Source organism: Lactuca virosa, chromosome 5 (genome assembly GCF_052849685.1).
Source record: "Lactuca virosa cultivar CGN04683 chromosome 5, Lactuca_virosa_CGN04683_v6, whole genome shotgun sequence".
Lineage (NCBI taxonomy): Eukaryota > Viridiplantae > Streptophyta > Magnoliopsida > Asterales > Asteraceae > Lactuca > Lactuca virosa.
This window is the reverse complement of record NC_136430.1, coordinates 18,224,739-18,242,203: the sequence shown is the minus strand read 5'-3', so window position 1 is coordinate 18,242,203 and position 17,465 is coordinate 18,224,739. Positions and strand designations below refer to the sequence as shown.

At 34.4% G+C, this 17,465-nt stretch overlaps 1 protein-coding gene across 1 annotated transcript; it reads left to right on the top strand.

Annotated features, from left to right (window-relative positions):
* Window positions 1–11,426: 11,426 nt before the first annotated feature.
* FQR1 (flavodoxin-like quinone reductase 1) lies at window positions 11,427–14,430 on the top strand. Its single transcript, XM_079050856.1, has 4 exons — window positions 11,427–11,585; window positions 13,499–13,592; window positions 13,660–13,922; window positions 14,006–14,430. Exons 1-4 carry the CDS (start codon window positions 11,563–11,565, stop codon window positions 14,241–14,243), a joined length of 618 nt encoding a protein of 205 aa, XP_078906982.1. The 5' UTR covers window positions 11,427–11,562; the 3' UTR covers window positions 14,244–14,430.
* Window positions 14,431–17,465: the final 3,035 nt, after the last annotated feature.

Here is a 17,465-nt window from a genome sequence, read left to right as displayed (position 1 = left end):
TAGGGTAAGTCGCATGGGTTAGTGTTTAAGGGTAATGACATTAAGTCATATGAGCTATGGTTTAAGGGTTATGGCATTAAGTCACATGGGTTTGGGTTTAAGGGTAAGTCACATGGGTTAGGGTTTAAGGGTTATGACATTAAGTCATATGACCGAGGGTTTAAGGGTAATGGCATTAAGGCACATGGGTTAGGGTTTAAGGGTAAGTCATATAAGTTAGGGTTTAGGGGTAACGACATTAAGTCATATGGGCAAGGGTTTAAGGGTTATGACATTAAGCCATATGGGTTAGGGTTTTAGGGTAAGTCACATGGGTTATGGCCTAAGGGTTATGACATTAAGTCATATGGAATAGGATTTAAGGTTTAAGGCAGTAAGTCACATGGGTCAGGATTTAAGGGTAAGTTGCATGGGTTAAGGTATAATGGTTATGACATTAAGTCATATGGGTTAGGGTTTAAGAGTTAAGGGATTAAGTGACATGGGTTAGGGTTTAAGGGTAAGTTACATGGGTTAAGATATAAGGGTTATGACATTAAGTCATATGGGTTAGGGTTTAAGGGTTAAGGGATTAAGTCACATGGGTTAGGGTTTAAGGGTAAGTTGCACGGGTTAGGGTATAAGGGTAAGTCACATGGGTTATGGCACCTAACTTATCCAAATCCCCCACTTATAAACCCTCACCAACACCCTATCTCACCTAACCTATCCAAATCCCAACAACCACCTACCCTACCCCCACCAACACCCTTCCCCAACCATACCCTATCTCGAATCCCAATATGCACCACCTGACCCCCACCACAAACCCTACAATCCTACCCCTACCAACACCATATGTATCCATTCCGACCCAGCCCCACCTATACTTACAACCACCCCTTACCCACTCCCACCTACACCCATCCACACTCACACATTCCATTAATGTTTTTATTTATAGTTTCAATTGTTTTGAAATATAGTTTTTTATTTATAGGTTATATGATAATAATAGTATACTTTTGGTTATTTTTTTATAATTACATATTTATATCACAATATCTACAGTCTTCGCACCACTGTGTTATGTTTTGTTTAAATCACAGAAAAATTGAGTCCAACAATAAAATACTTATATTAACAAAAAAAAATTAGCCACTATTGACACATATAATATTTGTGTTTAGTGTTTTTCACAGATCATTTATAAATATACATGTTTATGCATGTATAATACATGTATAATATTTGTATGATACACAACCCATATTTGACACGAATAGACTATATATATATATATATATATATATATATATATATATATATATATATATATATATATATATATACATACATTCCCTCTATATATATATATATATATATATATATATATATATATATATATATATATATATATACACATACATTCCCTCTAAATCAAAACTCAATTTGAAATCAAAATAATTTGATTTTCCCCTTAATATTTTAGTTCTATTCATCTAAAATTTGATTGAATTCGATTTCCCTCGTATAATAATTAGATTTATTTTTTTATTTCCCTCCCAAGTTTTTACTAAAAGACATTCCAATAATGTGGTATCAGATTCACCTGATTAAAGATTTTATTTTCCCTCAATTTTCATTCAGTTCTTGTTCAAGAGCTATATTGTTTTGACACAAATCATATATCCATATCATATTTTATTCTCGATTCTTACCCACTTCGTATTTTATTCATCGAGAATTATATCTGTTTATTATTTGAACAATCGAACAACACTTTCACAATTTCGGATTTTCCAAGATGATGTCGTATCTTCGATTGAGTATATCAACTTGATTTCTGGTTATAATTTCGGTTCTATCTTATTCATCGATCGATTCACAGTTGCTTTTATATTATCAAATCACGATTTCTCATCTGGGTTCACAGTTACTTGATGCAATTGAGATTTTCTTGATTTTGTTCTTATATCGATGATTCATCGTACATTTATCGGTTGTTGTTCTTATGATCAAATTGATGTTCTTGTTGGTTTATCGATCAATATTTAGTGAAAATAATAAATGATAATAGGGTAATTGTTGTGGATCAATGTTTTTAAAAATCAATTTGATTTTAGTAGGAAGGAATGCGAAGAAGATTTTCTTACTTAGATTAAATGAACTACAAGTTAACTTTGGAATTAGTTTGTATGAAATCTCAATTGTGGCAATAGAAGACAACATTGACTGAGCTCCATAATTTGTTGCAAATTGCTGAATCCGGGATGAAGAAAAGTCATGCCTCTACTGCAACAAATGCTCATATCCTGGCCATTGGATCTTGCAAAGGGAAAAAGAGAAAGGTTCCTTCCCAATCTGGCTGGAAAGGGAAGGACCGTGTTGGAGGGTCTAGTAGTGGGTCAAAGTCGAAGCCCAACTTTGATGTCCCCGTCGTCAGTGGTCCAAAGGGGGCCACTTTCTTCCATTGTGGCGAAAATGGTCATTGGAGAAGAAGCTGCCCTAAGTACATGCAGGAATTGAAAGATGGCAAGATCAAGGCGTCCTCTTTAAGTATTTACACTATTCAAGTTAATAACACACAACTTTTTTTATTCTTGGGTCCTTGACACAGGATATGGTTTCCACATTTATTCTAATTTGCAGGGGTTAAGCGAAAGTGAGGAGGTGGAGCATGGGAAGCTAAATCTAATCATGGGGACTATACGATCTGCACTAGTCACCAAGATTGGAACATATGGTCTTGTTCTTAGTAGTGGTGTTAGGGTTAATTTGATTAATTGTTGTTATTCGTCAAATATGAAACGAAACATTATTTCATTTCATGCATTATTCAGACAAGGTTTTAGATATTCATTTGATAATGAAGTTGGTTCTATTTCTGCTTATCATAGTGGCGTTTTTATGTTTGAAGCTTTACCTTGTAATTGTGTGTATGAAACTATGAATTGTGTTGATAACCTAGGAAATAGTATGTTCTATATTGATTCATCCACTGGTGTGGACAAAGCATGTTTCTGGCATTGTCATCTTGGGCACATAAACAAGAAATGCATCGCCCAACTCCAAAAGGATGGAGTGTTTGAATCATTTGATCTTAGGACAGATGATGAATGTGAATCTTGTCTCTTGGGCAAGATGACAAAATCACCTTTCACTGGAACATGTGAAAGAGGTAAAGGATTGTTGGACCTAATCCATATGGATGTGTGCGGCCCATTTAAATCCATCATAAGAGATGCTAACCGATACTACGTGACATTTACAGATGAATTATATCAGATATGGTTAGATCTACTTAATCAAACATAAATCAGAAACCTCTAAAAAGTTCAAAGAGTTTAAGCACGAGGCCGAGAATCAATTAGGTAGGAAGATAAAGATGCTCATATCTGACAGAGGTGGTGAGTATCTCAGTATCAAGTTCCATGACTATCTCAAGGAATGTGGAATCGTTTCACAATTGACAGCTCCCAAAACACCACAACTTAATGGTGTGGCTAAGAGGCGTAATCGAACCTTACTAGATATGGTTTTGTTCCATGATGATTCGAGCTTCTCTTCCTCTTCATTTCTAGGGGTATGCCTTAGAGACAACCGTCCATATTGTGAATCTTGTTCCATCAAAGAAGGTTGCCAAAACACCTCATCAGATGTGGACAAGGAAAGCTCCCTTGCTTTCATATACTAAGGTTTGGGATTGTGAAGCACTCGTAAGATGAGAGACGCATAAAAAACTTGAACCCAAATCCGAGAAGTGTTATTTCATTGGTACCCACAAAAGTCCTTTGGATACTTGTTCTACATACCTAGTGACAACGTGGTATTCGTAGCTCGAAGAGGAGTCTTTCGCGAGAGAGAGCTCATATTCAAAGAGAACAGTGGGAGTGCTATTGATCTTGAAGAAATTCAGTAATCATCCAATGAAGGACCCTCAGGCAACACTAGCACTCAACATAAGGAAGATGTTCCAGTTGAGCCAGTTGAAAACTCATTACCCCTTCATCGTTCCAGTAGGGTTAGCATGCCACCTGAGTTCTATGGTTTCCATATTACTGTAGACGGTGATACATTTTTTAGTGATCGTACACTGGTAAATTTGGATGAACCTGCTAACTACAAGGAAGAAATGGCAGGCCCTGAGGCTTTTAAATGAAAGGTGGCAATGGATAGTGGGATTCAGTCCATGTATGATAACCAAGTATGGAACTTCGTTGATTATGTGCCTGGTCAAAAGACAATCGGGTGCAAATGGATCTTCAGGAAGAAGATCGACATGGATGGGAAGGTACACACGTATAAAGCTAGGCTGGTTACAAAGGGATTTACTCAAAACCAAGGGATTGACTATGTTGAGACCTTTTCACCAGTAGCTAAGATAAAGTCTATCAGGTTTATGTTTGCTATAGCGGGATTTCATGATTATGAAATTTGGCATATGGATGTTAAAAATTCTTTCCTTAACGTGAAACTATCCGAGGATGTCTACATGAGTCAACTAGAGGGTTCTGTACATGCCAAGTTTCCTGATAGGGTGTGTAAGCTTGAGAAATCCATTTATCGATTAAAACAAGCATCTCGCAGTTGGAATCTTTGCTTCCATGAGAAAGTCAAAGAGTTTGGGTTCTCTAGAAGTGAAGATAAGTCCTGTGTATATGTCAAAGTTAGTGAAAGTATAATGACTTTCCTAGTCTTGTATGTTGATGACATACTCCTTATAGGAAACGACATTCCAACCTTGCAAGAAGTTAAGACATGGCTTGGGAAGTGTTTCACTATGAAGGATCCAGGGGAAGCATCCTATATTCTAAGAATAAGGATTCATCAGGATAGAAAGAATCGTCTTATTAGTATTATGTAGAGTATATATTTGGATAAAATACTGAAGCGTTTCAATATGGAAAATTCAAAGAAAGAGATTTGCCTATTCATAGTACTATCAAGTTAAGTAAGACTCAAAGTCCTAGTACTGATGAAGAGATAACTGAGATGAGTCGAGTCCCGTATGCTTCGGCTGTAGGATCGATCATGTATGCAATGACCTATACTCGCCCTAATGTTTCTTATGCTTTGAGCATGGTTAGTTGATTTCAGGGAAATTCGGGTAGAGCCCATTGGGTTGTGGTGAAGAATATTCTTAAGTATCTGTGAAGAACGGAAGACATGTTCCTAGTTTTTGGCGGTAGTGATACATTAAGAGTGATTGGTTACAGTGACGCCGGTTTTCAAACAGATCGGGACAAATTTTGTTCGTAGTGTGGCTAGGTATTCTTACTGGATGGAGAAGCAGTTACATGGAAAAGTTCCAAGCAAGACACAGTGGCTGATTCCACGTGTGAGTCTGAGTACATTGCAACGAGTGAAGCATCGAAGGAAGCGGCTTGGTTGAAGAACTTTATCGGAGATCTCGGAGTCGTTCCAACTATTCAGGAACCCATGGAACTGTTCTGTGATAATGAAGCGCGGTTGCTTTGACAAAAGAACCAAAGGATCATGGTAGATCCAAGAATATCGACAGAAAGTACCATTACATTCGACATCGGGTAGAATAAGGACACCTTTTGGTGAAGAGAGTATCATCAGAAGATAATGTTGTAGATCCTTCTACAAAGGCTCTGAGCAGAGTCAAACACTACCATCATGCTACGAGCATAAACCTAAGAGACGATACTAGTTTTAGTAGTTAGGTGATATGTTTGAAACTTGTAACAAAATAAATGTAACTGATTTGGTGAATGAATAATAGAGAATTATATATGAGTATCGTGTTGCCTATTCAATTTCTTTTTGTAACAAAATAAATGTAACTGATTTGGTGAATGAATAATAGAGAATTATATATGAGTATCGTGCTGCCTATTCAATTATTTATTCTTGTGTTTCTTTTTGTATGTTTACACTTCCTGAGTAATTTGAATTATTCCAACTTCCAAAGTCGTTCATGCTTTTGGAAGTAAGTAGTGAGTTAAGACTGTAATGAATTGATTATAGATTTGTCTATTGAGGTTAATACATTGTAATTTGAATTGCTATAATATTCATGAGTACCTTGAAAATAAGTGTTTTAAGTGTTGGATAAACTCACACTTAGAGATTACTTCATGGGTCTTGTCATGAGTAACTCTAAGATGATAACATCCACTATTCTTAAAGTAGAGATATGTAGTTCGTAATTTATAGATCAATTATGCATTTGTTGACTCAAACTTATTTCATAATTGAATGTTATAAAGGGTTATTCCATGTGTGATTTGATATGTGAATTGTATGACTACATAGTCAAAGCAATTCGTTCCTTTTTCCCTAACAGGAAAAACGATATCATTGCCCCCTCCCCCCCCCCCCCTCAATGGTTTAATGTTGACTATATAGTGTTGGGCCCAGCCAGGGCTAATTGATGTGTTCAATCTGAAGTCCAATAAAGTCTTTACAAATCGGGAAATCGGGAAGCAAAATTTTGGACAATGAGATTGATTTTGATCAATGTCTTGTGTCCATAAGATATCTTGAAGAACGAAGGAATAGTTGATCACTTATCTTAGGGCCAATAGCTGATTTGAATCAGAGTTTGGTATAGTGGCTTTGGAAAGCACCCTGTGCTGTTTATTTCAAGGTCTATACTTGGAATTGTAGTTACAGAATTATCCAAGTAGGAGACTATTGGATTAAGGTGCTTAAGCCAATAAGTAAATTGGTATATTCTTGAAATAGAAGCAAAGTCCTTTTGGGTTGCCCTCAAAACTAGTATTTGGATAGAATAACTTTTGGAGGAAGAGGCTGATTTGTTAATTTATTATATGATTAATAAATTAGTTCGAAATTAAAATAAATGATTTATCAATATATTATATGATTAATATATTAATCGGAAATAGTAATAATTAATTTGGAATTAATTTGAATTAATTTTAGGATTAATTAGAATTAATTAGAAGTACAGGGACTGAGCTGTAATTGTTTAATATTTGAACAAAATAAGGTTTCTATAACATTCTAGATGTGGCCGAATTTTGGCTAGGTCGTTTAGGGTTTTAGGATAATCCTATTGGATAATTAAGGGCTTGGATAATTACTAATTTGAAATATATTATTATATTGCTCAAATTAGGGTTTCAGGGGTTCCTTATCAGCTATAAATAGGGCCCTTATAGATTTTTGTCCACCACATACACCTTCTCAAGAGCCAAAATTTTGATCAAGCCTCCTCTCTCTTCAACTTTTCTTGCTAGTAGGGATTTGGGTTCAAGACATTGGAGGCATCCATTCCTTTGGTGCTAACTTTCAAAGATCTAGAAGAAGGATTCTACTTTGATTATTTGCAACAATAATCAAAAGGTATGTAACCCTAATCTAATATGAATTTAGATTTCATAGCATCTCTCCTAGGGTTTCTTGATATTCATAGTTAGTTTTTATCAATAGAGAAAATATAGATCCTTTCTAGTTTGCATGTAAACTTAAGGGTTTAAGTGTTTTTCCGCAACATGTAAAATTTTATAATCTAGAAAACCCAATCAGATCTATCTTTGTGGGCCTTCTTGGATTTCTTGGGTTTAAAGATATCCATTCCATGAATCACGGGCCTCTTTGATCATACATGGTGACACTTTTCAACCTTTCATTCTTTCATTTTTTGAACTGGCTTAAACAAAATATCAATGTATTGTTGGAATATCTGCTTAACCTGTCGGAACATTAGATATACATCTAAGTTATCCAAGACTTCCTGAAAGTATGGAAAAAATGCTCCCATTATGATGTCAAAAACATCTACATAATCACAGTGATGCCTCCACCATGTATCATGTTCAGCTCTTCTGCTCAAAGCAGATAGTTTAAGAATAGAGCCTTTTAAGAATGTTATTATTTCAACAAGTGAAATATGATGCATGGTTACGAGATTGAATTTTGTTTTATCTATAAAATTAAAAAAAATTTATTTAGTATTTTCAATATTAAATCTTCAATAATTAACACCCTTTTAGTTTTTAAAAAATATTGATTATCAAATTCTAGGATCCAAGTTGCAAAACAAAATAAATGGTTAAGTGACCTTTATCCCATTAATCTGAATCCAACTAGGTAGATATTGATTATCAATTATATACTAGTATATAATTCCTAGTTTTATGGGATCGCTAATAAAAAAAGTTTAATAGACATTTTTGATCCCATCTATGCCTCATATCTCTATTGCTTTGCTAACATTTATCGCAACAGATTTCCGATCAAATCATCTAGTTTGAAGAACTTGTGTAATCAACTTATAACTTAGTTATAGAAATCGCGAATACATCCCGACCATCAAAAGATATCATATAGTAGTTAGGTGACCTTTATCCCACCAACGTATACAAGAGATTTGTGAGTGTTATTCAAATAAGATTACATAGATTTGAGGTTTTTAATAGGTCTTTGATATTTTATAATTCTAGCTTAAAAAACATATTATATCATGGACATTTCATGAATCCAATAAACTGTGGTATATATATATATATATATATATATATATATATATATATATATATATATATATATATATATATATATATATATATATATATATATATATATATTTATTTAAACTCATATTTTAACACTTTCATTTAAAATCACATTTTAACAATGTTCTTTTATAAAATCCAAATTTTATATAATTGACACGATCAAATTTTAAATTTAATAACTAGTATTAAGTTTGGACGTTTGAGTGCCTTAGAACATTTATAAACCTTTTAACAAAACTTCTTTTTTATAAAATAAGGGTTGAAGTTTGATAAGTTTACAAAATATCAATTTTAAACTTATATAATTGAAATACCAAAATTTTAAACGATAAAACTTGTTTTACTTTTAAAACTATTTTTACCATCTTATGTTAAAAGATCGATTTCATTAAAACCAAACTCATTGTGATGTTATTTATGTTCAAAGTATTTTATATATGTGAAATCTAAATTTAACAATAATAATACAATATCAACATAAATTTAAACAACACAAGCATGCAAAACATATGTGCATAAATCAACCATCTAGTGACATTTTTGTGAGTCATCACAAAAATGCCAAGTCTATTCCTAAAGAGACATTAAGGGACCAAATACATCTCTTATTGTCGTCATGTGCTCCACTTGTTTCAACACCTTGTAGTAAGTTTATAAAAAAATGATTTTATAAACTGTGAAACTTTAATAAAATCAAGTTTATAAACTTTTTGATATTCAAAATGGCCACCATCTTCGTTTTTGTTACATTTTTATAAAAATAAACTATTTCTAAACTAATCTATTACTTATAAAATAAACAAATTGACAACTATATATTTAATTATTACATACCATATGAATAAATAAATATTACAATCATTTTAATAAATCAACACAAACACAAACTCAAACACAAGAGGTCCATGGCTAGTTTATTCGCACACACACACACACACACATATATATATATATATATATATATATATATATATACACACACACACAGAGAGAGAGAGAGAGAGAGAGAGACTCAAAATGATATAAAACAATATTTTGTTTTTGTAAGACAACTTTTGGTGACAAAAAATACATGTAAACTTTGTCACTAAAAAATAACAATTATAAAGCTGTGATAGAAAATATGTATGTATTTTCTTACAAAAAGAAAATTATCCATGTTTTCCAAAAACAAAAATAATAACATATTGCAAAAATGGCTTTGATACCAATTATTGAGTTACATTAAAAAATTATTCTAAAATAAATAGTCAAAACTATGAGTTTAGCAACATAAATAATTTTACATTCGAATAAACTAAAACCATTTTACCCATCAATGATCATTTTGCAAAACTTAAAAAGATTAAAAGAACCATAGAAAAAGAAAAGATAACAACCTTTGAAGTGTTTGGTTCCTTTTGACAATTAGAAAGTTGATGAAGATGTCAAACTATTCAAAGAAGACCTTCTCTAGAAGTATCCACCAAACAAAAGTAAACCACCATATATGTTAGTCTTCATTTGTATGTTAGTTGTTATACTTTTATACCACAAAATATGTAGCAAAGTCAAGCATGGAAGTATGACATGTAAGAAAGACATAGGAGTGTAAGATGCAAGACAACACTCCAACTCCACTATTCTTTTACTATTGGCTTTGACATTTTGAAAGAGTCAAAGTTGAGTGTCTTTCACACAATCTCTAACTAGCTAGTTACTTTGCAACTTAATGGTTACTCAAAATGTTCAAAGTATTATACATAACATCTATAATCATACCATATGATATATCACTAGTTTTTGTTCACTTTATTATTATTTTCTAGAAACAATAATTCCTAATATGTTGGTAAAATTTTATTTTTATAAAATAATATTTTTCGAATTAAATATAAGTGTTGATTATATTTATTAATAATCAAATTACTATAATAAATAACCAGTTAGTAGTAACTTGCTATAATGTGTGACTAGAGGTGACAAATCGGGCCATCATGTTGTGTTTTTGTCTGACACGACACGACACGACAAAGTTTTATATAACACGAACATGATGTCGTGTTTTTTAACTAACACAAAAACGAACCAATTAAAAAAAGATAAACACGGCGCGACACAACAAAGATAACATAATATAACAATTAATTTATTTAATTAATATTTAATCATACATAACACGAAAAACACGAAAAAACGACAAACAAATGCTAAATAATGTCAATTTTGTATCGATTTTTGAACACGAATACGATACGACATCATGTTTTTTACATTTGACATGAACACGAATTCGAATTTCAGTTTTGTCCCAATTTCGTTTTGTATCGTGTATTTTTGTTGTGTCGTGTCATCATTTGCCACCCCTAGGTGTGACTTTATAGAATAATATGTCATTATTAATATCATTCTATAATGATTCTTCGGTATAAAGATCTTTTATATATTAACAATGATATACACAAATTCATCTCGAAATAATCTAAACATATTAGACGGAAGGGCGTGGATGTGGTAAAGGGTGCAATTTGTTCTTCCTTCCTTCTGATTTTGGTACAACACACCCGATATGTGGCAACATACCGGTAAAATAAGGTGAAGATGTAGAAATATGAGATAAAAAGTCTTTACCATGATAGAACCATGACATGACACCTTCTAACCTTAGGCCATTTGTTCCGAATAGCGAATAGTAGTTTCAACCAACTTCTTAAATTGTACTAATTATGGTTGTGTGTTTATTAGTGAGACGTCTTCGCCCTTGAGGAACGAAAAAATGATGGTGGGCGTGACAACAACATGCCATCATTACCCACGCACATAAGGCATTATCCTTCCTGAACCGATACGACACCGTTTGCGACGTAAACGACTGGTAATTCAACAAAATTCTAAAAGGGATTTGCCAGCTGGCCAAACTCTAACAAATCCGGAACAATCTTAGTATAAATACCAGAGTACCGGAGAGGTTAGTGCTCATCGTTGCACAGTCAATTCAATCAATCGTGGAAGCTTTACTCAATTAACCAAGGGCTTGACTGATCACCGACCGGAAAACACATATACCGGTTTCCGAGGACTCTCATCAATGGCTACAAAAGTGTATATTGTGTATGTGCTCTCTCTCTCTCTCTCTGCACGATGATCTCGTTGTTGCTAATAGGTGCTTTTTTGTTCGATATTACGCAATTTGATTTAGTCGATATGGTCTCAGTAACGATCGGACGACTTTTTTAGTGTTGTGGTTGAAATTTGTTATGAGATCGGTTGTCTATGGTTGTAATTATATTATTTTTCGGTACCGCTAAATTGAGAAAACGTAGTATAGACGACCGATGATCTGTGTTTTTTTGCGAAAAATTGCAGACTGAAATTAGACTTAGATGTGTACTTTTAAGTGCATTGAAATTATAATTTGACCTTCGTAGAGTAATTTTTAATATCGCGTTGACTTTGTGGTACTGGCGATTGATGATATGGGTTTTAGCTATTCAGATCGGTTGATTAAAAATTATAGTTTCGTGTAGAGTAATCTTCAAAACCGCATCTGAATCTGTAGAATTGATGATTGACGAGATGTATTTTAAGTGTGAAATTGAAGACAGAAAGTCGCACTAGATGTGCACTTTTGAGTGCATTTACCACTTAACATTTCCAAGTGATAGCCTGTTAAAACTTGATCTACTAGATATATGTCTTTATAAATTAGAAGCATGCTTATTTCAGATAAAGGTCTCCATCTCCAGTGTGGTTAAAGACTTCTGATGTTTTGCTAGAAATGATATTTTGGTGCTTCTGTGTACTATTCTATTGATGTGATATTTGATTGATGATGATATAAAACCAACTAAACTATTCAACTATAGTACAGGAAACAAGAATGAAAAAGATTTTTTTTAAGAATCGGAAATAATAAATTAACTTAGGTAAAAGACTAAGATACAGTTAAGCTTCTTGATTATAATTTATATTATTGCTAGTATAGATGCTATAGTCCTACCATTTAAAACTTCTGCTTTAAAATCTTACATGATCCCCTACATCTATCATGGTATATCCACATTCATAGCCTTGGATTGGAAATGCTAATAAGATACATGTAGGATGTATTCATTGTTTTGGGTTGTTTGTGATAATCTTTGAGCAAATATAAATGTGTAGCCAATACATTATAACCAGGACTCCAGGACATTCATGATGTATGCAATACAAGATTACAAAGGGGGTTCTTGAGGTCAATAAGTATTAAAGGGAAATAATGTGGGCTGCATTTTTTAGCTGCTGTTCATGAGTCAGTTATGTTTAATTCCAGTTATACTGCTCATACTGCCTATACCTACTGGTCTGCAACATTCTTGATGCCTTGAGAAAGGAGAGAAATAGCATAAGACAGTTATAGGAGGGATGCATAGAGAAGAGAAAGAGCTGTTCCCTTTTGTGATTCAGGGATAGAGAAAAAGTTGGTTTTAGGGCATGTCAAGCAAACTATTAGATCATATAATCAGAATCTTCTTTAGTTATCATCACAAATAAAGTGTATGAATAAGAAAAAATAGTTTATGATATACTCACTACTCAGGCCAAAGGTCAACATAGTTGTTACTTAAAGTAGCAGAGGGCATAATTTGTGGATGGGGGGCTTATTATCAATATCAAGGACTGCAATAGGGTGGTCCAGAAGACTAGAACTTAAATTTGATCCTATGGAAATAGCACAGCTTCCTAGAGAAAACTATTCCATCCATTTTAAACTTTTGATTATCGCCAAATAAATGACTATTCTGATTTATAGACATGATTTGTATTGAACAGAGTAGTGATAATCAATAACTTAAGATATAGAAATTGGACAAAATGACTTGATAGGTTTAGCCAAAAAAAAAAAAAAAAAAAAGTTGTCTTAATTACCTATTGGGTATTTGCCCCTGACGTTAAAATTGATGAATATTCTGAAACAAACTTTATTGGAAATTGGAATGTAAGGGTAAAAGTAAAGAGTTGATTCTTTGTTGTGGCAATGGCAGGTACTACTCCATGTATGGACATGTAGAAAAGCTGGCTGAAGAGATAAAGAAAGGAGCTGCATCCGTTGAAGGAGTGGAAGCCAAATTATGGCAGGTAATTAAAATCATATTTAATTTTAATTTTTATGTTTACGGATTTATGTATCCTTTGTGATGTGCAGGTGGCAGAGACATTGCATGAAGAGGTGCTGGGTAAAATGAGTGCACCTCCTAAAAGCGATGTACCAATAATCACAGCAAGCGAACTCTCTGAAGCTGATGGATTTGTTTTTGGGTTCCCCACCAGATTTGGTATGATGTCGGCTCAATTCAAAGCATTTTTCGACTCCACCGGTGGTCTCTGGAGAACCCAACAACTCGCCGGAAAACCCGCCGGTATCTTCTACAGCACCGGATCTCAAGGCGGCGGTCAAGAAACCACCGCGTAAGCACCCAAACCACCATCCCACAAATTACAATTATATATTTTTAATTTAAAAAAAAAAAAAAAAACTTTTTTTTTGTTAGGTTAACGGCCATCACTCAGTTGGTTCACCACGGGATGATATTTGTGCCGATTGGGTACACATTTGGAGCTGGAATGTTTGAAATGGAGCAAGTCAAAGGTGGGAGTCCTTATGGTGCAGGGACTTATGCTGGGGATGGCTCTAGACAACCATCTGACCTTGAGCTCCAACAGGCCTTCCACCAGGGCAAACATATTGCCACCATTACTAAGAAACTCAAGGGACTTGTTGCTGCTTGATCCTTACATCACAAAATATCAAACCAAAAAAAAACAAAACCATAATACTATTTTAATTTCTTTTCTTTTTATACCATCTTCTATATCATTATATCATTATCTTTATCTATTTCCGTTTCTATTGTCATTTCTGATTGTAAAAGGCTTCTTTCTTTTGAAAAAAATACAACATAATATTTCTATGGCTTCTTGTATCTCCCTCACATAAGGACCCAGCTTCTTCACATTTACCACTTTATCATATGTTACCAATTAAAAAAAAGGATATGTCACTGACCTAGCACGGCAAAGTACTCTCCGAGGGCATGGAATGTCTCATTTTTTGGTAAGAATCTCCCAATTAAAATAAATTGCTTCAATCTGATTAAATGATCATTTTATCTTTGTTCAAAACAAATTTTATAACCTTCTTCAGTTAACATCAGATGACTTGAACCATAAAAAATACAAATAGGTAAAGACTTGTCATAATAATCCATTAAACCACTTTTTTACACGTTTGTAGCCCAATGGTATTTGGTGTTGGTGAAAATATATCTCTCAACCAAATGTTGAGGGTTTAAGTTTTCTTGGAGAAAAAAAAAATTTAGGAGTAATGTGAGTGTGTAACCAATAATAGCTCAAAAATAAACAACCTTCAGACTTTTATAATTAAGTAAAAAGAAACAACCATATACAATCCTATTAAGCTCTGAGGAGTGAAAGGGCAAACAGCTTGACACTTCTTATGTGGAGCTCGACATACCGAGATTACGCCCCCCCTCTTATCGGCAAGAGGCAAAAAATGCCTTGCTCCACACTTGCTCACCGAGTCTCGCTCCTCTTGGCAAGTACTTGGCTGATGTGGACAAGGTTTTGGAGGAGATGACACTCGACAATGCCGACACAACTCCTCCTAGCCTTAAAACAATAACTCAAAAACAAATATGAACCTATGCTATCATGAACGGGGTTTAGCGAGTTAGTTTGGGTAAAAGAGAAAAAAATAGCTAGAAAGAAAAATGCAAACAAATTATAAGATTTCTCAAATAAGTGCTTATAATCTAAAAGAAAGGGAAATTGAGTAATCTAACCACTTTTTTGGTTGTTTTTTTTTAAATAACCTTTTTTTTTGGGCAAAATGACCACTTGATCCAGAATGGCTTGTTCTGTAACGCCCGTGTTTCTAGGTTAGGCATTAATATTGACGTAATAGTCTAGGTTAACCTTTGTAACTCATTTTGAAGAAATGAAGAGGAATTATGTGATTATTATGTGTTTTATGCTTAATTATTAGGATTTAATTAATTAAGAATAAAAATGAGCGTCGAAAATAAATATTAGATAAAGCTGATATCTATTAAGAAAGTTGTAGTGGTCGTGATAAGGATTCCGGATATATAAAGAATACCGAAATCCGAGTTATAACGAAGAAGTTATGACCTGTCGAAGTTTCGCGACAAAACCGGCACGGCGCCGAATGACGTAAAAAGTGAGTTTTTGATAAACTACTTTTTAGCCTTGGCGATCTAAATGAAAGTCGTAGTGTTCGTTAAACCGAGAGTATGCATAAAAAGAACACCCAAATCTGACTTCGTATAAGGAAGTTATGATTTTTCTAAGTTTCAGCTTAGCGGTAGACAGCTAAAAACTCGAATTTTAGATCGAGTGATTTTTAGCCGACATAACCTAAACAAGAATCGAAGGTCTCTTCAATAGTAGTACAACGGTAAAAAGACAGACGAAAACGGACGTCGGATGAAGAAATTATGAATTTTTAACGGATTTTCTGTCTCGGTCTGTTAAAAATAATAATATTAAAATTAAATTAAAAATTAGCCGACGAAGTCTAAACGAAAGTTGTAGAGCGTAACTTTACCTACACGTGCATATAAAGAACGTCAAAAACGGAGCTCGTATGCGAAAGTTATGGATTTTAGAAATTTGGGGCACAAAAATCGAGAAAAATCCCAAAATCCGAGAAATCGCGCATGGTCCGGAATAGGCCACGTCACCCTCGCTCATAGCACGCCACGTGTCCGAAATTGCTGAGTCATCCGAGGCCAGCTGGCGAGGCGTGTCGCACCATCCTTGCACCGAAGGATCGGCCAATCAGAAGCCGCCCCGTCCCTTCTCCGTGTCCGATCTCGGTGAGTCATCCGAGACGCTGGACCAACCCGAAGCGCACACCTGTTCCGACCCTCGCATCCGAGCCTCGCCCTTCTGCCGTGTGTACCGAGCCTCGCAGCTTCGCAGCCACCTGCCCTCTTCTTCTTGCTTCGGATCCGAGGCTCGCACCTATATAAAGGGTGCGAGACCTCCCGGTTTTTGTTGGAATTTTGCCACCTTTTCACCCCTAATTTTACATTTTTGCTATTTCAACTCCCCCGAAACCCCGAGATCATTTCCAACACCCGAAACACGTCCCGAAGTGCCCGAGAAGCCCGAGAAATTTATCTTTTCGGTTTTGAAGCCCAACCCTCGCAGAGCCTGGTTTCTCAATAAAACTCCCGGTTTTATTAGAAACGATTGTTTTAAAAAACGAAGTGCTGTCCGATTATCGTCTTATCAAGTGAGTGTATAGTCACTTTCATCTTACACATAGATATGAAGTATTTTATATAAAATACGTGCTATGTGTATATATGTTGTTTGTTTATTTGAGATGAATGTTGAATGAATGTTTTATACATGTTTAAAATGATTTAAAATGTATATATATTTTATCCTCAAATAAATTGGGTAAAACATGGGTAGATAAAGAATGAGGGATAAAAGTACAATATAGATATACGTTGGTAGCTATGAATTTAGTACAGTATAGATGTACGTTGGTAGCTATGGATTTAGTACGTCGGCAGGTATGGACTTAGTGCCTGTTGTATAAACATTGGCGACGATGTGACTTCGTGCCTGTTTGACATAAATTGCTGAGGAAAAGCAGTGTTGTCACTCCAATGTTTGTCTTGTTTGACATAAATTGCTGAGGAAAGCAGTGTTGTCACCTTATTGGTTGTCTTGTTTAACATAAATTGCTGCGGAAAGCAATGTTGTCACCCCATTGGTCGCCTTATTTGACATAAATTGCTGAGGAAAGCAGTGTTGTCATCCTGATGGTTGTGTTGTTTGACATAAATTGCTGAGGAACCCCCAAAGCAATGTTGTCCCCCTAATGAAAATCCTTAGGCTAGGTCCCTTGTGATAGTTGTTTTAGGGACGTAAAGTAAGGATAACAGGAATGGG